The following is a 24071-nucleotide window of genomic DNA, read 5'->3' as shown; positions in this document are numbered from 1 at the left end:
TTTTCTTTTTCGAGCGAGAAAGGACTGCTCTGCAAAACATGTTGCGAAGCCAAAATAGCAAGCGAGTTTTCGGAGGGAAAAATGAGGACAGAATAGAAGCTGGACTACCTCAAGCGACATATTCAGCACAAAAGCCATTTGAAAGCAATCTCACCCAGTGCACAGCAGGAGCTTCACACTGGCTCATACTTATAATACAAGTCTAAGCTTTATAATAAAAATGTTAAGTGTGTTTTCAAAACTGGAGTTTACAGTTGGCTTGGTTTGGTGGGCATGTTTTGCCATAGCTAAAATTAAATATTTATACTCCCAATAGCGTTAACATACTACACAAGTCATGAACAAGATTTTTATCATTTTCATTGTAAGTGGGATAAAGCACTTAATTAAAAGTATTCTAACAGAAATGTAAATGCTGTAATTTGATTCTTTTTATAAACCATGTAACTTGGATGGATGCGATGCTGGCGTGACCACAGTGCACACGTCTGATGTTGCTCACAGTGGTCCAAGGGACTGCTCACCGAGTTTGTGTGTTTGCTCTGACACATGAAAGATTAGAGGGAACATTGATTGTGACCAAACAATCGATCCATTAATGGAGAAAATAATCAGCTGATTCATCCACAGTGAACTAATAATCATTAGCTGATAGTTCAGAAAGAGCTCCACCTCAACTCCAACAGCAACATCCTGCTTCACATTAATGAGGAGGAATAATCCTCTAATGACAGAATCTATAACAGGGGGACAGACACAGGAGGACAGACACAGGGGGACAGTCACAGGGGGACAGACACAGGAGGACAGACACAGGGGGACAGACACAGGAGGACAGTCACAGGGGGACAGACACAGGGGACAGTTTACTGATTATACTGTCATACTTTTACTGTGACAGAGTATTTGTACTGTGTGGTATTAGTACTTGTACTTCAGTAAAGGATCTGAGTACTGAGGTGTATTAGACTCACCCTGCTGGAAGAGGAAGGCCTCGCTGACACAAAGACGATCCAGTTTGAACTGCAGCGCCCCCTGCTGGCCATGCTGACATCTTTCTTTACCTGCTTCTTTCACAGCTGCTGCAGATCCAGAGCCTCATTCATCCTCACGCTTGTGTCCCACTGCAGCCCATGAACTGTTGTTTCCTGCTAAAAAGAGTAGCTGCATGACATAGTTAACAAGTGCACAAGGATCTAATTTTGTTTCCATGAATATTGTCATCACATTTCATTATCTTCAAATCTTTTTTGTTGTTGTTGGAAGAGACAGACAGGAATCAGGAGGAGAAAGGAGGTGTGACATACAGTGCATCCGGAAAGTATTCACGGCGCTTCACTTTTTCCACATTTTGTTATGTTACACCCTTATTCCAAAATGGATTAAATTAATTTTTTCCTCAAAATTCTACACACAACACCCCATAATGACAATGTGAAAAAAGTTTTTTTGAAATTTTTGCAAATTTATTAAAAATAAAAAACTAAGAAATCACATGTACATAAGTATTCACAGCCTTTGCCATGAAGCTCAAAATTGAGCTCAGGTGCATCCTGTTTCCACTGATCATCCTTGAGATGTTTCTGCAGCTTAATTGGAGTCCACCTGTGGTAAATTCAGTTGATTGGACATGATTTGGAAAGGCACACACCTGTCTATATAAGGTCCCACAGTTGACAGTGCATGTCAGAGCACAAACCAAGCATGAAGTCAAAGGAATTGTCTGTAGACATCCGAGACAGGATTGTCTCGAGGCACAGATCTGGGGAAGGTTACAGAAAAATTTCTGCTGCTTTGAAGGTCCCAATGAGCACAGTGGCCTCCATCATCCGTAAGTGGAAGAAGTTCGGAACCACCAGGACTCTTCCTAGAGCTGGCCGGCCATCTAAACTGAGTAATCGGGGGAGAAGGGCCTTAGTCAGGGAGGTGACCAAGAACCCGATGGTCACTCTGTCAGAGCTCCAGAGTTCCTCTGTGGAGAGAGGAGAACCTTCCAGAAGGACAACCATCTCTGCAGCAATCCACCAATCAGGCCTGTATGGTAGAGTGGCCAGACGGAAGCCACTCCTTAGTAAAAGGCACATAGCAGCCCGCCTGGAGTTTGCCAAAAGGCACCTGAAGGACTCTCAGACCATGAGAAACAAAATTCTCTGGTCTGATGAGACAAAGATTGAACTCTTTGGTGTGAATGCCAGGCGTCACGTTTGGAGGAAACCAGGCACCGCTCATCACCAGGCCAATACCATCCCTACAGTGAAGCATGGTGGTGGCAGCATCATGCTGTGGGGATGTTTTTCAGCGGCAGGAACTGGGAGACTAGTCAGGATAGAGGGAAAGATGAATGCAGCAAAGTACAGAGACATCCTGGATGAAAACCTGCTCCAGACCACAACCAATCAGTGTTATTTTCCATGTGTATACTTATTTCAGAATATAATGTTTTTTATTTACTTATTTGTATTTTTATTTCTATTTGAATATACCCATGATGTAATGCTGTAATGAATCCATATTATGTTAATCCTGGATTGTTTTACTGTTTACAGCATTGTTTCATAAAAATATAAATATCACTGATAGTTCAACAGTTTTTGGGGTAAAATCAAACATTAAAGCAATTACCACCTCAAATTCCTAAAGGTGCAGTTTTATTATTTAACAGCAGTTCAGTTTTGTTGAGTGCGAGTTAAAAGACAGATTAACCAGCTGAAAATCTCCTGGTTAATTCTCTGTTTGTGACAGGTTTCCCTTCAGAGTCTAAAGGAAAATAAAACTCAGACATGATGTATTAAAAAGAAGAGAATGTTTTATTCACTGTTTTTAACAGCAGCTACAGATACAGCACACTTATAAAAACAGGCAGAGTGACACTTTAACACCGGTTATATCACCTGATACAAACAGGTGATTTAAAGTTCACACAGTTCAGTTTGGAAACATTGACATTTTGCGGTCTTCTTTTCTTTTACCAGAGTTGAAAAACAGTTGCGTTTCTCTGCTCATGACTGTAAATTGTGTTAACATCATGGTAACACAACTTAAAGTGACAACTTGTTAGCCTGCTTGAGAAGCTAATAGAGTTAGCCTGCTGGAGAAGCTAACATTGAGTTAGCCTGCTTGAGAAGCTAATATTGACGTTAGCCTGTTGGAGAAGCTAACATTGAGTTAGCCTGCTGGAGAAGCTAATATTGACGTTAGCCTGCTTGAGAAGCTAACATTGAGTTAGCCTGCTGGAGAAGCTAACATTGACGTTAGCCTGCTGGAGAAGCTAACATTGACGTTAGCCTGCTTGAGAAGCTAACATTGAGTTAGCCTGCTGGAGAAGCTAAGAAATGCACACAAAGAAGTGTGCATCCAGCATGAGTTCACTTTACTGTGTGTTGTCTTGTGATGAGGGACACAGAATTTTAATTAACTTAATATTATTATTAATAACAATAACAATAATAATAATAATGATGATGATGATAACAACAACAACAACATCAGTAATAATGATAACAACAACAACTTGCATTTGTATAGCGCCTTTCAGGGGACCCAAGGACGCATTTAGAAGGCAGACTTCCTGCTCCACCTCCTCTCTGACTCTAACTCTGTTGTTTCACTAGCACCTGCTGTTTAAGATTAAGATAGACTTTATTTATCCCACAGCGGGGAAATTCACAAGTCACAGCAGCAGAAAGGTGCAGAAACACACAGCAGACAAGCACTGTGTCAATAAAAACCAGAAGTTTTTTGATTTTTTTACATTAAAATACTACATTTCCCAGAGTCCCCATGAACACTGTGGAGAAAAAACATGTTTTATAAGAAAAAGGTTCAGGAGGTGATCAGGTTCAGTCTTACAGTTTTTTTGTCTCAGATTATTGATGGTCCAAACTGTGCAGTGTGAGCGCCCCCTATAGTCTCTCTGTGAATTACAAAATCTCATGTGAATCCATCTCTGGACACAACTAGGAACTATAAATACATTAATTTAACAATAAAATCTATCTTTGTACAGATTAATTTAAAATGTTACACCAAAATAACTGACATTTGATTTTTTAATATCTCTATAAAACAATATACACATCGTTACATATGCAGTGAGTAATATTGTCATATATCACAATCATTATAATCTCAGGTACAGTTGATAAATAGTGTTTCACTGATATCTAGAATAAAAACTATTGTAATAATTATTTAAAACTCTCTCAACCAATCAGAAACTGCGGCTGAAATGAAAGGCACCATGATGACGTGGTGGACCCGCCCCTTTATGACATCATAAGTTGTCATTGTGGGGACATGTTGGTCAAATAATCAATGAAGTCATTCAAAGAAAAAGTGATTATTTCTGTAATAATTTGATTCTACAATGTTCAAGTCTTCTTTCTGTTAATTATATTTAAAGCTGATGATTTCTGATGGAGTTTCATGGCTCTTTGTTGATGAATAAACCCTCTGACTGTATGATTGTGTATTCATCTTTCATGAATCTGTACATCTCTTAGTGATCCTGAAGGTTTCAGTCCTGGTTAATTTGGTGACACTTGTTGGTTACAGCAGCTAACAGCAAGTGTTTTCATTACCCAGGTCACAGGCAGCACTTCAAAACTGATGTCAGTTTTTCACATTAATATAATCCTCAATGTTACATTACATTTCCTGTGGCTGCTTCATAATAAAAGCCTGTTTGTCCACTTGAAGTCTTTTAAAGCAAAAACAGCTGATATCAGTAAGATAACATTAGAAAATGTAATGTTGAAGAGATTCACAGTAACGTTTCCTGTGAATCTCTTGTGTGTGGAGGTCTTCTGAATCCAGTGTGGGAAAGGCGGACTCCGCCACTAACATACATACACAGCATTTATAGCCCCAGCTTGTTGCTCTGTTGACTTCCTGCAATACTGATGTCATCTGCATCCATGAAACACCTTCAGAACCAAACAAAACGTTTAAACTTAATTATTAAAACAGTAAAACATCCTCTGAGAGAGACGATCATCTAAGATCCCTGATTGGCTCCAGCACACGTCAATCACCCCATCTGTCCCTCCCACCTCCAGAGCAGCTGTCCGATCACAGCCCTGCAGCGACTATTCACCCACCACAGAAAAACACTCTCAGAGCCAACCGGCCAATCACACGTCAGCCTTCTGTTAGTGCTCTTCTTAACCCCTCCCCTTCCTGTCCCTCTTCTTCTGTGGTGAACAGCTCGACTCGAGCACGGCGAGTCACGAAAAAGTCCAGAGAGATGCAGGATGATGATGTCATGCCGCCTCCCCCTCCTCCCCTTCACCACTTCCTCCCTCCTCCTCGCCTCCTTCACCAGTCTCTCCTTCCTCCCCCTCTTTCTCTGCTTCCTCCCCCTCTTTCTCTCCTTCCTCCCCCACTTTCTCTCCTTCCTCCCCCTCTTTCTCTGCTTCCTCCCCCACTTTCTCTCCTTCCTCCCCCTCTTTCTCTCCTTCCTCCTCCACTTTCTCTCCTTCCTCCCCCTCTTTCTCTGCTTCCTCCCCCACTTTCTCTCCTTCCTCCCCCTCTTTCTCTGCTTCCTCCCCCTCTTTCTCTCCTTCCTCCCCCACTTTCTCTCCCTCCTCCCCCTCTTTCTCTGCTTCCTCCCCCACTTTCTCTCCCTCCTCCCCCTCTCCTCCATCTATGTCAGTCGCTGCTGTCTCCCCCTCCGCCTGTCTCTCAGCATCTGTCTGTGTATCCTCCCCCTCTGTCTGTCCCTCTGTTGTTCCTCTGCCTGTCTCACTCTCTCTCTGTCTCTCCGTGTCTGGTGTGTCTTCACTCTCCGTCTGTCTCACCTCACTGTCTCCCTTTCTCTCTATCTCCCCCTGTTGGCAGGTCTCTGCAGTCTCAGTGTCCCTGCAGTCAGTCTCTGTTTCTTTACCCGGCTCCTGGTCTTGGTCTTGGTCTGGTTCAGGCTTACTTTCTGTCTCTGTCTCTACACATGACTCTAGTCCCTGGTCCTGGTCCTGATGTAGTTCAGGTTTGCTTTCTGTATCTGTACTAGGCTCCAGTCCCTGCTCCTTGTCCTGGTCCTGCTCCCTGTTCTGATCTAGTCCAGGTTTACATCCTGTCTCTGGTACCGTCGAGTCCAAAGCTGGCGGCGGAAAGGGGAGAGACTCCTTCCTCCCCAGACCTGCAGGCACACATTTAAAACGAGAAAGTTAGAAGCAACACATAACATCTGTCCAGGTGTCCACTTTAAAGTCTCCACACACGTCGTATCTTCTGTATTCAACATGTGTACAAACAGAAAACAAAAGACAACTTGCTGAGGTTTAACAAGACTGAAGTCTACCAACCATCCAGCATTTGCAACATTAGCTTAGCATTAGTGACAGACAGCACACAGCTCTCCATAAAGGCCCGCCCTCAGCTGCTCACATCATGCAACTCTGAACAACCATGTGACTCCTGAATGTAGCATTACCTGTGGCTAACGTTAGCAAGCTAAGAGCACAACAAGAATAAAACCATGGAGTTACTGGGAGGTGTGTGTGTGTGTGTGTGTGTGTGTGTGTGTGTACCTGCGGGGGTCAGAACCAGCGCCTGCAGGATGTCAGACAGAGAGACGATGCCGACGATACGAGACTCCTCATCAACAACAACCAGCCTGTGAACCTGCACACACACACACACACACACACACACACACACACACACACGTAAAATAAATCAAATCCATTGATCAGCTAATCAATTGTTCGACTAATCTCTTCTATGCTCTCACCTGCTTGTGTATGTGTGTGTGTGTGTTACCTCAGCCTTCACGATGCGGTCCACAATGGTCTCCAGTGTTTCCAGTTTGTTGCACTTCATGACTCCTTCAAAGTACTGGGATCTGTGTCTGAGAGCCTGAGTGACCGTCACGTCCAGGTTGTTGTACGTCTTCTCTGCTGCCAGGTTCTGTACAGACGGACAACACTCAGGTTTCCTCCGCTTCTTCAGACAGTGAACACAACATAAATAGAACATAATGTTAACAGAACGTAGATTTACTCACAATGACGTCAAACTTGGAGTAGATATCCACCACTTTACCTGCAAACACAGACAAGAAGACGACATGTTCATACAGCCTGTGGACATGACATCATATTCTAATTTTGTTGTTGCCGATGGTTACCGTTGTGGTCGACGACGGGCAGGGCGGAGACGCGGCGGTGCGTGAAGACGGACAGCGCGGTGATGAGCGGCGTGTCGGGGTGGATGTAGGCGATGTTGGCGTACGTCCCCACAGCCAACTCCTCCAGAGTCTGCTTCATGAAGGCCGGCATGGGCATCTCACACACCTGACACACACACACACACACACACACAGCTGGATCAATAACTGCTGCAGAAGATCAGAGAGACACACTGTGTTTCGTTCATTCAGCCATCTGTCCACCAGGGGGCACTACTGCGCGTTGTTAAAATATAGTACAATAAAATGTAATGCAGTATACTATGACCATTATAGTACAAAGTGTATACAGTTACTGTGTAGTTTGGACCTGGGACACAGCAGGAGTCAGTGTGCACTTAAACATGAAACTATACAAATCAAGCACTGCAAGCTGATTGGCCCGTAAACATCCCCCCCCCCCAATGGACTCACAAAGAGCTGCAGGAACTTGAGGATCCTCTTGTGAGTCAGGATGTAGAGTGCGTTCCCGCTGACCGGATCAATGACAGGAAGCCGATGGATCTTATTCTTTATCAACGAGTGCACGGCGTCAAATATACTGGGGGGTGGGGGTGGGGGGTGGGGGGGAGAAAAGAGTTCATTACTTCAGAGTTACAGGAATGCTGCTCGTCTCGTTTTCCTCCTCTCTTCTTCTATCCTTTCTTGTTTCCTCCTCTCCTCTCAGTATATTCTCAGCAGGTAATCAATGATTCAGTGATGTCTGAAGAGTCTAGATCAGGGGTATTCAACTAAAGGTCGAAGAGGTCCAGTTAGAGAAAATGTCCTCAAGCAAAGGTCCAGAACATCATCATGTCTAACTTGCGTTGTGAGTTAGTGTGATATATATTGAAGTAGCCTAGTAGTTGTATCAACGTCTGCATGTCATCAACAACTGACTGTCAAATCTAATAAAGAAAGTACAATTCCAAAACATTCTGACAATATTTATTGTCACTTAACATTGAACTCTACAGATATATAATACTGTAGATATGTATAATGTTCTTCTCTCATTAAGTAAAGAAGGGCTGCATTTAAAAATAAAACAGAGAAAATAAATAAAATAGCTTTAGAAAAATTGTGCATCTTCAGATAAAATGCTTAATTTTATAAAAACTAAATAAAGTGTAGCAGCAGTTTGAGTTTCCCTTTTTCTTTGTTAACTGTTTCACATCTTAACAGTCTCAACCAATTTCACAATAAATAATGTGTCTTCTCTCCCTCCCGCTCACTCGTCTCTCCGTCTTCTCTCCCTGTGTCGTTCACTCGTCTTATCATCAGTCTCTCGCCTCTCACCTCTCGTCCGTCTGTATTCAGAGTCGCAATGTTTATCTCCTGGAATGCACAGATTTGATTGGCTGAGTAGCATCACGTGGGCTGGCGTAACTCGTATGCAATTGGTCTGTGAGTTTCTTGAGCCACTAAACCAGCGCCGCAAAGACTAGAAAAGCTGCGCCGGCTAAAATAGAAGCGCCCCGTCAAAATCTAAAATCCCTTAATAATTTATTGATTATAGGTCCGGGTCCGTATAGGACGGCGTCTGTTAGTGACCCATGGTCTAAAGCCAACTCTGTATAAACACACACACACACACACACACACACACACACACACACACAAAGGTACCTGGCATCAGGTGAGATGTGGACCAGAGGTTTGAAGGTCTCCTGCAGGTACAGCTCTGTCAACAAGGACGCAGGAGGTCTTTATTACCAACATATGAAACAACACGTGCTCATGTTCTCACTGCTGCTGGTGATAAATATGTGATTTTAAATATGAAGAGAAGTCAAACAGGACACCGGCTGAAACATTAGAGAGAAGTCTAATTATCGGGACACAAATAGACCCAGACTGAAGGCCCCCTAAAACTGCCATATGAGAGCCAGCAGGCCCCCCTTGTTTTAACATGTAGCTCAATGATGTGGGGCCTTTATTCGGAGGAGACGAGGAACACTTCGTCCGACTGTCAGCGTGTTAAGATCTGGGGCTGAGAGAGAGAGATCAAAGAGTTTTTACCTCTCCACGTCTCGATCTTATGTTCCTCCAGCTCGTAGATCTGGACCTGACAGGGACAGAGAGACTTTATCTTCACACCTGAACACAGGCTGAGCCAGGCTAGCTGTTTGCCCCTTTTTCCAGTCTTTATGCTAAGCTAAGCTAACCAGCTGCTGGCTGTACAGACATGAGAGTGGTATCAGAGAAGAGGAGAGTGTGTGTGTGTGTGTGTGTGTGTGTGTGTGTGTGTGTGTGTGTGTGTTACCATGGGGGATTTATAGTATCTGGTCAGGATGTTGATGAAGTCTGTGATCGTCAACATGCCTGAAAGACAGAGAGAGAGACTGCTAAATATAGAGTCAGACAGTCAGTCAGTCAGACAGACAGTCAGTCAGACAGACAGTCAGGCAGGCGGTCAGTCAGTAAGACAGACAGACAGACAGTCAGTAAGACAGACAGACGGTCAGTCAGGCAGACAGTCAGTCAGTCAGTCAGACAGTCAGTCAGGCAGGCGGTCAGTCAGTCAGACAGACAGGCAGACGGTCAGTCAGGCAGACAGTCAGTCAGTCAGTCAGACAGTCAGTCAGGCAGACAGTCAGACAGTCAGTCAGTCAGTCAGACAGACAGACAGACGGTCAGTCAGGCAGACAGTCAGTCAGTCAGTCAGACAGTCAGGCAGGCAGGCAGTCAGTCAGTCAGACAGACAGACAGACGGTCAGTCAGGCAGACAGTCAGTCAGTCAGTCAGACAGTCAGTCAGGCAGGCAGTCAGTCAGGCAGACAGTCAGTCAGGCAGACAGTCAGTCAGTCAGACAGACAGACAGACGGTCAGTCAGACAGTCAGTCAGTCAGTCAGACAGTCAGTCAGGCAGACAGTCAGTCAGGCAGACAGTCAGTCAGTCAGTCAGACAGTCAGTCAGGCAGACAGTCAGTCAGTCAGTCAGTCAGACAGACAGACAGACAGTCAGATAGACAGACAGTCTTACCTACAAAGCTCTGTTTCTTGCTCTCCCACAGAGGAGCAGCTCTCACTCCATTTGCCACCAGAGCAAAAAAAGCTTTCTTCACCTGAAACAACAACAACAACAACAACAACAACAATATTAATAATGATAATAATATATTCTAGTAGAGGCGAACCTGTAGAGCTCAAACAGGAAGAAGTGAATGAATATGTTTTAAGACTTAAGACTTTTAGTCTGCCTGTCTCTCTGTCTCTGCCTGTCTTTCTCTCTCTCTCTCTCTCTCTCTCAGAGTGCATGCTGGGAGATTGTGGTGTGTGAGTGAGACGCTGAGTGAGTGGATTTCGTACTTTTTTTCGTTTATTTTTTTCAGTAATATGTTTAATTTAAAGTAGTTTCTTGGTGGTGGTTTATTTTAATTGATAGTTGGAGCACTTTTGTGGTTTTTGGGGTTTGTTTGTGGTTTTTGGGGTTTGTTTGGGGTTTTGTTTGTCTCCTGCCGGTGTCTCTGCTGGCCGGTGTCTCTGCTGGCCGGTGTCTCTGACACCATGGTAAATGGAGACTTCTCCAGGCTCATGCGGAAACACGGCATTGAGATCTCCGCCGGTTTCCCGTGCAGTGTGGAGGACATCGGGCTGGCGGTGGGGGACAGGGTTGGACACGGTAGTGTCAGATCGGCCGCGCGGATGAACGGCGCCGTCGTTATCTTCCTGGACCAGGTGGACAAGGTGAACCGCGTCATCGAGACAGGTATTTCGGTGAATGAGATGTTTGTGTCGGTGTTGCCGCTGACGCAACCCGCAACCAAAGTTGTCCTGTCTAATGTCCCTCCTTTTATTACCGATGAGTTTCTCAGTAGAGAACTCTCCAGACACGCCCATCCCCCATCAAAAAGATCCTGTCTGGATGCAGATCTCAGTTACTGAAGCACGTAGTGTCTCACCGGAGACAGTTATATATGATACTGAACAACCGGGACGAGGAGCTCAACCTCCGCTTCCACCTTAAAGTAGATGATTATGACTACGTGATATTTGCAACCTCATCGGTCATGAAGTGCTTTGGTTGCGGTGAGGAGGGACACACCGTGAAGGCCTGTGCGGGGCGCGGTGATCCGGCTCGGCCTGGCCCGGGGGGGGGGGGCGAACGGCGCTGAGGCGGGGCCGCCCGCAGTGGAGGATTTTACACGGTGCCGTCGCCTCCAACGCTTTTATTTCTGTTCTTAATCCTGCTGTTTTTAACAAGTGTCCATTCTGTGATCTCCGCGAGACTGTCTTCCATGTTTTTACTGAGTGTCAGAGACTCACGGAGTTCTTCACTCTTCTAACGTTGGTTTTTAGTCTCTTTGGTGTGAAGTTTTCTCAGAGTGTTTTTATTATGGGAGCTGGCTACAAAAAGACAAACAGAGAGAAGTGGCAGCTCCTAAACTTCCTCTCAGGAGAAGCAAAGATGGCCATATATATAAGCAGGAAGAACCGGGAGGGACAGGAGGCCAGGTCAGTCTGGCTCTGCAACATCAGGGCCAGACTGACGCTTTTAGACAGCGCTGGTGCTACGGAGACATCGTCTGTTCTGTTAATAATGATGAATTGCATTTTGCACAGGTTTTTACTGGATAACTTATTTTTAATTAGCACTTTATTGAGTTGTCTGTAAATATGTGAAGTATGTAAATAAAGTGTTCATCAATCAAATCTCTCTCTCTCTGCCTGTCTCTCTCTGCCTGTCTCTCTCTCTGCCTGTCTCTCTCTGTCTCTCTCTCTGCCTGTCTCTCTCTCTGTCTGTCTCTCTCTGTCTGCCTGTCCCTCTCTGTCTCTCTCTCTGTCTCTCTGCCTGTCTCTGCCTGCCTGTCTCTCTCTCTGTCTCTCTCTCTCTGTCTCTCTCTCTCTGTCTCTCTCTCTGCCTGTCTCTCTCTCTGCCTGTCTCACCTGCAGCGTGGTGTCGAACACCACCAGTTTGGAGCTGGTGGGGATGATGTCGTAACACTTGTGACACTTCATGAAGCGCATGTAGATGTCTCTCTCTGTGTCTGTCTGTCTCTGCCTGTCTCTCTCTCTGCCTGTCTCTCTCTCTCTGCCTGTCTCTCTCTCTCTGTCTGTCTCTCTCTCTGCCTGTCTCACCTGCAGCGTGGTGTCGAACACCACCAGTTTGGAGCTGGTGGGGATGATGTCGTAACACTTGTGACACTTCATGAAGCGCATGTAGATGTCTCTCTCCGACTCCTCTGACGCTGCACAAACACACAAAACATGTTGTCATCATCATTATCATCTTCATCATTGGTGATTCTCAGCTGTTTGACTGATGGTTCAGTCTGTTTGTGCGTTAAAGACGTCCAGAGACAGTTGAACCTAACTAAACTGGCTAGCTTAGCAACACGAAGGATACAAACAACCCATAATGCATCACTCCGTGTAGGAGACACTCCAACAGAATATCTGATGTTGTGAACATGTGCTATAAGACAGCCCCCTTTCTCAGCCATCCTGTCTGTCAGTGTGTCTGTCCTTCTGCCTGTCTGCCTGCCTGTCTGCCTGCCTGTCTGTCTGTCTCTCTGTCTGTCTGTGATGCACATAAACGTCTTTGTGAACCTGCACAGAGGACCTGGTACCAAGTTAAGACCAGTCGTCCACACCGCCCCTAGTCATGAGACAGTGACATCACTTCCTGTGTGTTCGGACCCCAAAAACTGCTGAGTCAGAGAAAGTGAGAGTAAACAATGGCTCGATTATTATTAGAGTATTAACAACAACGTGTGTGTGTGTGTGTGTGTGTGTGTGTGTGTGTGTGTGTGTGTGAAAGTGTGTGTTGGTCACTGCCTAATCTCCACGGGCCAGTTGCCACGGTGACTTCAACAGATCAGCTGAGCTTGTCTCTAAGCTGTCTGTTGCCATGACAACAGACAGCTGGTTGCTCAACATCTGCCTGTGACTCTCTGCCAGGTGTCAACCCCCCGTTACACTGCAAAGCATTCTGGGAACAGGAGGATGCAGGTTCTATCAAACAAGCACATTGTCTCTTCCCTGACCGACAGATTCAGTCTTTTTAAGAAGTCACATGACGTAAAACTCTGACTGACGAATCATGTGACAATGAAGTCATGACTTTTCAACATGACTCAGATCAGTTTCTGTTTTAGACGAGACCAAAATGAAAATGATGTAAGAGAACTGAAGAGACACAGCAAGGGGAACAGGTCACCTCACGAGGAACCATACCCATCTTTCTACTCAGAATCCATCTTTCTACCCAGAATCCCTTGCATTCTGGGGCTATTTCCTGTAGCTGCTGGATTTTGATCTCAATCTGTTTTTAGATCATCAGACTGATGAAGGTCAGAGTCCTCGTCTGTCTGTCCTACATGTTCACCGTCCAGGAATAACTCACAGCCTCAGTGTGTGTGTGTGTGTGTGTGTGTGTGTGTGTGTGTGTGTGTGCGTGCGCGTGTGTGCAGCTTGTATTAAAGGGGAATCTGTTCAATCTGTGAATGATGATCAACTGTTGGCTCAAATGACTGAAGTTTAGGGGGATCAGCTCAGTGTCGCCCCCTGCTGCTCGCCCACAAATCCCTTCATTTACAAAGAGGAGGGTGTGACTGAATAAGTGACGACTCAAAGCAGCTGTGAATGTTGTGTGTGAATCACAGCCTGATTTATCTTCTTCCTTCCTTCCTTCCTTCATCATCATGAACGCACACACAATGTAGTTTATCTTGACGCAGTCCCACACACACCGTCCTACTGCCCAAAATACTCACTAGAGCACCACATGGGGATTCATCCGCCGCTGAAAATAGTCCCTACAAATGCACTATTTCCTGCTGTTAGTTTGATAAAAACTACAATGAGCAGCTGTTTCTGGAGAGTCTTACCGGCATCATCAGGGTCCGGCTGCTCCGACATGCCGTCTGCAACCTCCACCTGCCGACAACGCAGCACAAACACCGTCAGTCAACAAACTACAGACATTTTCCTGACTGGTATTGAGTTGTGACAGAGGAGGGACACTACATGACTTGTTTTAAATGTCATCTATTTGTAATGAAATTGTGGCAGAAAAAAACGTTTTGGAGATGAAAAAACTCAAAATAAATCATTTAATTTAAAAAGTACCATCAGCAGAATGAACACAGATACTTTTAAAAACATGTATGTGGACACCTCAGTCTGTGTCCTTTTGTTCTGGGCCTTTAGTTCCAGTGAAGTGAAATCTTAATGCTGCAGCATACAAAGATCATTAAAGAGTTCTTTCAACCTGTGACTTCTAATAGATCAGAAACTTCAGTTTTCACTTCAGAGTTCTGTTTACAGTGGCATCACATTCGCAGACACATCATGTTTAGTGCTTTTCAAACTAATAGCGACCATATTTAATGTCCTCACTGTGTGAAATAAACAGCATTTTTGTTAATGGATTCATTATCTAACCAGGTGAATTGAATGCTGATTTAAAGATCCGCCTGGTTGATTCTGACAGCAGCTTTAAAAAATCCTTTATTATGAATGAAATATTTAACATTTCGGCACACAGATGAAGGTGAAAGGTGAATAAAATCTGTCAGAAAATGGAAAAAAAACTAAAAAATATGCTAATTATTTCTCCTCAAACTGCTCTGAAATTAAGTCGTGCAGTAATACATTCAATTATTAAATATAAGGAATACATTTAATATGCGGCCTTGGCGGAAGCACATTAGGGAAATTTGAGACTTTAAATGAATCGATTTAAAGGAGCCTAACTTTAAAATAAACGGGGGTGGGGCAGGTTAGGAGGCGTTAAGGTCATTTTAGCTGTTTTTAAAAGGAGCCTGGTGTTACGGATCATTAGGTAATCAGGTAATCGCGTCTCCATTTATTAATAAGGCGAGTGTGACAGCAGCCGATCGTTAGATTTACATGTTGTCACTAACATTATGAAGTGACATCGTCTTTAATATTAATATGATGAAGTGAGAACGATTTTTGTGATAAAAACGTACATTTTGGAAGCTTCTTCCGCCGCTGCTGCTGCGGCTAAATCACTGATGAAATGTATGAGACGTTAGCTAACACCTACTTGACAGTCGCCGTTCATTAAACGCTCCTTTCCTCTCCGCTCTCTGCCTCTTTGCGCTGATGTCGAACTCTGGATTTTGAACCGGGAATCAATAAAATATTCACGGCTCCATCTTGTGTCTCTGCCCGGCTGGAAGGCTCTGATCTGCCGATAAACGGCCGTCTTCTCTCGGTAAAGATCGCCGCTATCCGCCGCTCGGTTTCAGGTTAAACAGCAGCCGCGACCACCGGAGCCGCAGCAGCTAACAAGTTTACAGAGCTAAAACGCTTTACTTCCGGTTCCACATTTCACAACAAAACATGTTGTGGCGATGACGTTTAACCAAAATATGATCAAAACCAGAGAATTAGACAGTGATGGAAGAAGTATATATATCAAGATCCTGTACTACAGTAAAAGTACGAATACCACACTGTACAAATACTCTGTTACAAGTAAAATAAAAGAGATGTTTTATTTCCTCTATGATAAGTCATTTGTTCAGTTTCCACTTGCTCGTTGTTATAAACGTATTATTTACTAACTTCTGTTATTAATTTGGTCCAATGTTCAAGGTACATGCAAACTAAAGAAAAGGTAATAACAGAAAACTTGACAGGATGGTAGCTTCATGACGTCACTTCCAATCAGCTGCTGGTTTTATTCATTCCTCTTACATTCAATCTGAGTCACAACGAAGAAGAAATATGAAAACATAAAAGTGTCAAAGACGTTGTAGGAATTCAGTTCCTGTTTCATTGCTGCATTTTCAGTCCGTCCTCTTTAACAACCCGCTTCAAACTAAACTGTATTAACAGTCATGTCATAAATCTACAACCACTAACTTTTGTAATGTTTTTTGTTTCTTTTGTAACTCTATTTTCGTGCTTGAATGTCTTATTATGAAAGCACAATTTCCGGTCCCGTTCTCGTTACCTGTGTGAACTTCACGCTGCTTCAATGTGTCAGCGACACAGAACCGAGCGTGTCCGGAAACAGCCGATCAGATCCGAACACAGCCGAGGTTCCGTCTGTTCTGACAGCTAAATGTTTGTCTCGTTTCAGTTTGTAAACATTTATCAGTAACTGCTCACACGGTTAGTTTTACTGCCGAAGAACTGGTTTGTTTGTGTGAGCAGTATTTGGACGTAGCAGACACAGTCCTGGTAGACTAGTTTGTAACAAGTTGTGATCGTCGTGACGTCAGATAAAAGGACTCTTCGTGTCTAATTCTTGCGTCTTGTATTGTGACACATGCAGTTTTCATTAAGTAGGAATGTTGTGACTATTGATTGAGTAATCATTGATTGTATGTATTGTAATAAATGTCTGACTGTGTACTGAAAACAGCTCTGGTCATGTGGGCCATGCTATCTGTGATAAACCTCTGTGCAGCGTCTGATCTCAGATCTGCTACTGGACTTCCTGAATTGTACTTCATGTGTCTGAGGCATCACCTCCTGCTGAGTCACATCATGACAACAAGCAGCCAACAAACACTCCTCACTCACCAGCCTCCCAACAGGAAGAGGCGGAGCCAGAGGAGGAGGAGGAGGAGGAGGATGGAAGCAGGAGGAGAAGCGTGGTCCAGTGTCGGGAGGCGAGGAGAAGGAGCGCAGCCTCCTGGTCTCCGGACGTCTCGGCTCCGTCAGGTACGTCTCCAGACGGAAAACACTCACCTCCTCCTGACGTGGGAGAGAGGGAGGAGGGGGAGGAGGGGGGGAGGAAAGGCTGTGGGCTGCGAGGAAAGAGGGAGGAAGAGGAGGAAGTGATGGAGAGAGAGGGATGAGAGGAAAGGAGGAAAACAGGAAAAAGAAGATAGAGAAAGAAGAGGAGAAGGAGGGATAAAGGGGGAGGAAAAGGAGGTGAGAAAAAGAAAGGAGGGATGAAGCATACAACAAAGGGGGGGGCGGAAGAGGAGGAGTCAGGATTGAGATTGAAGAAACATCGCCCTCTGCAGGAAACACTGACTCACTGCACACCACACACACACACAGATGCAAACACACACACACGCACCACACACACACACACACACACACAGATACAAACACACACACACGCACCACACACACACACACACACAGATGCAAACACACACACACGCACCACACACACACACACACACGCACCACACACACACACACACACACACACACAGATGCAAACACACACGTCTCTTTCTCTCTTTGTCTGTCTGTCTGCCTGTCTCTCTCTGTCTGTCTCTCTGTCTGTCTGCCTGTCTCTCTCTCTGTCTGTCTGCTTGTCCCTCTCTCTCTCTCTCTCTGTCTGTCTGTCTGCCTGTCCCTCTCTCTCTCTGTCTGTCTGTCTGCCTGTCTCTCTCTCTCTCTCTCTCTCTCTCTGTCTGTCTGTCTGCCTGCCTGTCTCTCTCTCTGTCTGTCTGTGTGTCTCTCTCTCTCTCTGTCTGTCTGTCTGTCTGCCTGCCTGTCTCTCTCTCTTTCTCTCTGTCTGTCTGTCTGTCTCTCTCTCTCCCTTTCTGTCTGTTTGCCTTTCTCTCTCTCTCTCTCTCCCTCTCTGCCTGTCTCTCTCTCTTTCTCTCTGTCTGTCTGCCTGTCTCTCTCTCTCCCTTTCTGTCTGTTTGCCTTTCTCTCTCTCTCTCTCTCTCTCTCTCTCTCTCTGTCTGTCTGTCTGCCTACCTGTCTGTCTCTCTCTCTCTTTCTGTCTGTTTGCCTTTCTCTCTCTCTCTCTCTCCCTCTCTGCCTGTCTCTCTCTCTCTCTCTCTCTCTCCCTCTCTGCCTGTCTGCCTGTCTCTCTCTCTCTCTCTCTCTCTCTCTCTCCCTCTCTGCCTGTCTGCCTGTCTCTCTCTCTCTCTCTCTCTCTCCCTCTCTGCCTGTCTGCCTGTCTCTCTCTCTCTCTCTCTCTCTCTCTCCCTCTCTGCCTGTCTGCCTGTCTCTCTCTCTCTCTCTCTCTCTGTCTGTCTGTCTGTCTCTCTCTCTCCCTTTCTGTCTGTTTGCCTTTCTCTCTCTCTCTCTCTCTCTCTCTCTCTCTGTCTGTCTGTCTGCCTACCTGTCTGTCTCTCTTTCTCTCTGTCTGTCTGTCTGTCTCTCTCTCTCTTTCTGTCTGTTTGCCTTTCTCTCTCTCTCTCTCTCTCTCCCTCTCTGCCTGTCTCTCTCTCTCTCTCTCTCTCTCTCTCTCCCTCTCTGCCTGTCTGCCTGTCTCTCTCTCTCTCAGTGTTGCCAGATCACGTCGTGTTTGTGGGCAAAGTTTGCAAAATGTGAATAATGTCGGCAACAAACCCAGACACAGAACAGTAAGTACAGACAGTGTGTGTGTGTGTGTGTTGAATAATGTAGGTTACCTTGTACCTCTCTCTCTAACACACACACACCAATCTGTTAATAGGACGCTCTGCATGGTGTGTGCAGAAACATGAACAGACAGGCACTTTAACAGATTAACACACACACACAGTAGAATTAATACTCTATGAGGACCGTCTAGTCGCTAACCTTCATTCTCTCAACTCATTTTCACGTTTAAACTAAAACAAGTTGTTAAATCAAACCGTTCCTCCTCAGTGTGTCTCTTCCTGATGTAGCTGCTCTTGTGACAGACAGATAAAAACAGAGGAACACCAGGTCCTACATTTCCCACAATGCACTGGGCTAGTGTCTTTCTTTCCCAGGTTCCTGCAATTACAGTTTGTGATGAACATGAAACTCTCAAGAAGCCTGTGGACGTGATGAAGGAGAGAAGTCAACTGCGACTCCCAAGATGCCTTTCACTAACAAACATCCAATCACAGAGCTTCACAGTGAGTCGTGTGTCCCGCTATCAGTGAGCTGAAGCTAAAGATTACACTGATTTTAGGATATGAAGCTTTAATGAATTCACATTTAGATTTTAGGTCAATTGCTTTGTCCTCAAATTCAACAACAAATTCTTCTCCATAGCAACAGCAGCTGAGGCTCATGGGTATTGTAGTATTTAGAGCCATCCACCAAACTGACAGAAACAAAGTGTAATTAATTCAAAGTGGTGGTCAGAACATAAACCTGTATGAGTTTCTAAGTAAGAATCAATGAAGAGGTAGAAGACTGAAATGGGACTACAGAACAGCGGGAAAAAACTTCCAGAACCAGCAGCTCCGCCCACTTTATACCTCCATTAGACTGTCCCAGCATAATGACATCACTATGACATCATCAGGGCTGAAGAAGATTTCCTGACCAATAAACTGCTCATCATGTGCAGAATCCAAGTTTATCTAATTTAGAGAACTGAACTCAGACTGACATTTGTTGACAATAAGAAAAATATTAAAGCCCCTCCCAACTAAACCATATATACAGTCAACGTATGAACTAGCAGGAATACAGAGATAACTGCTCCCCCAGCCGAGTCAGTGAGCCTTCAGCTCCAAGTTGCATCACGCTTGGACCCCCTAAACCTGCTTACAAGTTTGGTTTAAACATGAAACTATATATTTGTGAGGTGTTTTTAAAGATTTACGTTATGTCAGTAGGAACCAGCCTGAGCCAGACTGAGCTGTGATTACAGGGAGATTACAGCACAGTGACATTAACCTCATCACAAACAATGATTATAGGTTCAGTTTTGGTGGGAAGAACAGGTCTGCTGTGGTGGCGTGACGCACACTGACACGCTCAGTCTGTTCGCGTCCACCTGTGCAGCGATAACAGGATTACATTCGTTTTTTAGCCTTTTCTCTTTGTTCCTGCTCTCACGGTTTCAACACAGTTTCAGTGAAGAGAACAAGATGGTGTGCAGACTACAAAGACAGAGATGTTGGAGAGATATAAGAAAGGCTATGACAGCAGTCTTAAAAGCTGCGATGTGTCGAAAGCCCCTGAACAACTACTAAATGGACCTTACATTGAAATTGTTTCCTCAGCTGCAAGCATGAACTTTGAACTACAATTCCCTAACTAGGTAACTCCATGTACTGATGAAGATCATGTGACATGATTGAAGGCTCCTCAGGTTTGCTGCTAAATGGTGGGCAGCTGCTAGGTTGCTGTGTTATTGGTGGTGTTACTGGATGGTTGCTGATGTGTTGCTAGGTGGTTGTTAGGGTCTTTGGGTTGGTTGTTGAAGCTGATGGTTGCCAGGTTGTTGTTCTATCTGAGATAGTTGCTATGGTGATTCTGAATGGTTACTAGAGTAAACAGTGTGTTTATTAATGGTGGTGATGCTGGATGGTTGGCAGTGGGTAGTTGTTATCTTAACGCTATGGTGATGTTAGTTAGCAGGATGTTGCTCGGTGGTTGCTTGGTTGTTGCTATGGAATTAGTAGGTGGTTACTATGGTGTTTTCACTAGTGTCACAGTAAAGTCAGTCAAAGACATTGCTAGGTGTTGCTAGGTAGTTGTTAGGGGTGGTTGCTATGGTGATTCTGCTTGGTTGCTAGTGTATACTGTGTTTCTATATTTTATGTATAAATCAAAGCCAAGTGTTGGCGTAGTCTTTTTGCTTACTATTGTCCAAAGGGCCGATGGGTTCTGACCTCCCCCTGGTCATCCGTCTGAACTCGTCTCTCTGCCTCCGGTCCGTCTGTCCATCCCCCTCCTCGCTGCAGGACGTCCTGCGTCCCGTCCGTCTCTGCAGCAGCTCCCTCCTCTTCCTGTTGGACAGAGGAAGCAGTTGGACGTAGAGGATCCCGCAGGGCTCTGACCGTCGCCGCAGCGCCCGCCTGTCCGCCTCCCTCTGCCTCCTGTCCGTCTGTCCTTCTGCTCTGTCCTCCACCATGATCCATGATGCAGACTTCCTCCTTTCTTTCCCTCTGCCCGTCTCCATCCTCTTCCTGTCTTCCCTGTCCTCCTCCTCCTCCATGTTGGATTCAGACCTCCTGCGTTCTTTCTTCCTGCCGCTCACGCTCTTCTTCTCCTTCATCCTTTCCTCTTCCTCCATCTGTCCACAGGGTTCAGACTTCCTCCTTAGCATACGTCTCTGTGTCTGTCTGTCTCTCCTGTCTGTCTGCCTTTCCTCTTCCTCCTCTTCCTCCTCTTCCTCCTCTCCTCCTCCGTACGGTTCACTCCTCCTCCTCCCCGTCCATCTCTCCTTCTCCTTCCACCTCCTCAGCATCAGGCTGCTCAGACGCTTCATCGCCATGAAACCAGTTCATTCAACAAATACGGAAAACAAAATGAAACAAAATAAAACTAAAACAGAAAGCAAAAGCCTTAAAATTATAATGTGTACGAAATAACACAATCTTCCATTTCCAAAAGAAAATGTTTTCATGAGCAAAAAAACTTAACTTGAGATGAATCAGTCAGTTAGTCAGAATGTTTATGTCACGAACCAAAATGAATTGAACTAAATCAGCTTTATTTAAACAGTGGATTAAACTAAGCCAAACTAAACTAAACTAAACAAAAAGATCAATTCAACAAATTAAGATAAATCGAGGCATCAGCAATAGAAATCAATCAAATTAATGATTAAACAGTAAATCAAGTGAAACTTACAGCAAAACTAAACTGAAGATTCAAATATGTTATTGAGCTTAAATAATAAATCAATTAAACATTAAAGTAGAGTTCAAATTTAACCAAAGTGAACTAAAATATGTAAATGTGTGCTGGTTCACATGAAGAATCCAAATAAACTAATTAAAATGACAATTAACAGGCTTCATCTGCAGTGAGCCAATCATGAGGCTCTCCTGAAAGAAACCCTGTTCTGATTGGCTGCTGCAGGATGTTTAATAAGTGAGTTGTATTGACGTCCTTTATTGAAGCGTTTTAGTAAAGCGAGTCAAACTAAATCTCGTTTCTTCAGACATTTCGGCCAACGGAACCAACAAACCTGAACTTTGAAAAGTGATCTGAGAGCTGAAAGTCAAACATCAGCCGAGTGAAGTGAAACGTCCAGAAACACCCTCAGTCTGTAAAATCCTGTCGTACATCCAGTTTGCTCTTCAGTGCAGACAGACAGGCAGGCGGGCGATCAGGTCAGACAGACAGGTAAACTGGCAGTAAAAGGTCAGTTAAAGCGTTTGTCCAGCAGCAGAGTCCTCTGAGTGTTTGAGCCCTGCAGAGTATCACAGTTCACTCTCTGTGCTTATGGTGCTGAGTGTGTGTGTGTGTGTGTGTTTGTCTTGTTGCCCATGTTAGCCACACCTCCCTCTCCTGTCTACACTGCAAAAAATGCAGAAACTGATCAGCTGCTTTTAAAATGACTCTTTCTGTCAGTTACTGTAAAGTCTGTCAACTGTCCAATCAGAGCAGAGTATGTAAATCACATGTTCAACACACGCACACAGAGAGAGAGAGAGAGAGAGAGAGAGAGAGAGCGAGCGAGCTACAGCTTGATGAGAGACTGACGACTGCTTTATATGTGTGTGTGAGCACATACTCAGCTTATCAGGCTCAGCTGTGTTTTAACCTGAATGCTAATGTTAGCATGTTAGCATACATTAGCATACATTTTAAGAAGTAGCCTATTCTTTGCCATGTAACATGTAGCGTTTAGCAACAGCATGCTAAAGTTTAGTAGACAAAAGTCTAGAAAACCTCGACTGAGAGAGATTCAGATCTGTGTTGACCAATCAGAGAGCGTTTGGACGATGATGTCTCTGTAACAACTTTCCTCGAGGTTGAGTTTACTGTATTTACTGTTGTGAATCATCTTTGTTATACAGATTCATTTCGTTTTTTATACTTTACGTTTAATGTTATTATTATTATTATTATTATCATGACACACGTTTTACACCTTTACAAAGGGAGCTCCATGCTAGCTGTGTACATTAAAAACAAGCTGTATAAAATAAAGCTCAGCAGCTACATGTCCTGTTTGATTCCTGAACCTCTGCCATTTCTTTCAAATTTGAAAATGAGAAGACCAATGATGACGCAGCAAGCAGCACCTTTGTCCAATCAGATGCAGGAATGGTTGATATCGTCTGAGAGAACTGTTCCTAGTCTGTTTCCTGTAGTCAGTCGACAAAATGACATTTGTTTTGTCTCAAGATGATTCGTCCATGGGCTTATAAGACCTTCAAAACCTTGGAGAAATACAGACGGACTTGTTACGACAGATACTTTTTGCAGTGTGCCTCTCTCTCTGTCTGTGATGACAAAAACAAAAGCACTTTCTCTGCTCCATCTGGGCCTGATGTGCTTCAGTTGGTTTATTAAAGGATCACAGTTACAGAGATTATGAGCAGATAATAAAGCGGCAGCTTTCTAATATCAGGTCACTGTTTACTTACAGAGCAGCAGGGCTCCAGAAGAACACACACATCTACTGTTACTGAGGAATCACAAGGAGTCAGCAGCATATTGCTGTTTAACTATAACTAAAGGTTTAGAGGGAGAGTCATCCCCAGGTTCCTCATTTCATGGCAGCAGACCAACAGTTGTTGAGATATTTCACTCTAAAGAACATGTGATCCCCACAGCCGTAAAAACACACAGCGTTGTCTCCAACTGGATCAGAGTTCTTATACACACATAATGACAAAACAAAACTTTACAGGGTCTCTGTGACGAACCTGCAGGGGTCACTGGGTCAAATTCAAAACTGTTGATCAGCTTTCAAAAACCCACAAACATGTTTAACACACCTGATACCGCTGAGGTCAGCTCAGGACGCCTGACTCTGCACTGCTGCATCATGGAGCATCAGAGCCTTCAGTGATGCAGCTTCCTGTAACTCTCGAGGGACCACTACGACATGCACAGAGGGTCATGTGACCGACGGAGGCAGCCAAAGGCATCGTGAGGCTACTTGTCAGTAGCATTGCTAGCTCAGCTACTTGCACTGTAACAAGACTAAGAGTCTGCAGCCATGCTAGCAGCTATGTGACGCTGTACCTGAGCTAAATGCTAACACCAGCATACTAACATGCTCACAGTGACAATGCTGTTTACCATGTTCACCATGTTCACCATCTTAGTTTAGCGTGTTAGCATGCTAACA

General features: G+C 44.6%; 1 protein-coding gene across 1 annotated transcript in view; it reads right to left on the bottom strand.

The window, feature by feature from the left end:
• Nucleotides 1-1073: 1073 nt before the first annotated feature.
• The window catches only part of LOC139307156 (5'-AMP-activated protein kinase subunit gamma-2-like), a gene marked incomplete at its 5' end in the record, with an annotated part of 26707 nt that continues 3709 nt past the window's right edge, over nucleotides 1074-24071 (bottom strand). Inside the window, 14 exons of the mRNA XM_070931038.1 lie at nucleotides 1074-1148; nucleotides 5574-6136; nucleotides 6528-6621; nucleotides 6760-6906; nucleotides 7004-7041; nucleotides 7127-7292; nucleotides 7601-7727; nucleotides 8795-8849; nucleotides 9188-9233; nucleotides 9432-9490; nucleotides 10152-10233; nucleotides 12248-12357; nucleotides 13999-14047; nucleotides 16673-16899. Coding sequence (XP_070787139.1) covers nucleotides 1074-1148; nucleotides 5574-6136; nucleotides 6528-6621; nucleotides 6760-6906; nucleotides 7004-7041; nucleotides 7127-7292; nucleotides 7601-7727; nucleotides 8795-8849; nucleotides 9188-9233; nucleotides 9432-9490; nucleotides 10152-10233; nucleotides 12248-12357; nucleotides 13999-14047; nucleotides 16673-16899 — 1838 coding nt within the window. The remainder of the gene's footprint in view (nucleotides 1149-5573; nucleotides 6137-6527; nucleotides 6622-6759; nucleotides 6907-7003; nucleotides 7042-7126; nucleotides 7293-7600; nucleotides 7728-8794; nucleotides 8850-9187; nucleotides 9234-9431; nucleotides 9491-10151; nucleotides 10234-12247; nucleotides 12358-13998; nucleotides 14048-16672; nucleotides 16900-24071) is intronic.

This window comes from Enoplosus armatus (genome assembly GCF_043641665.1).
Source record: "Enoplosus armatus isolate fEnoArm2 chromosome 21 unlocalized genomic scaffold, fEnoArm2.hap1 SUPER_21_unloc_1, whole genome shotgun sequence".
In the NCBI taxonomy this organism is placed as follows: Eukaryota; Metazoa; Chordata; class Actinopteri; order Centrarchiformes; family Enoplosidae; genus Enoplosus; species Enoplosus armatus.
This window is presented reverse-complemented; position numbering and strand designations above follow the sequence as displayed.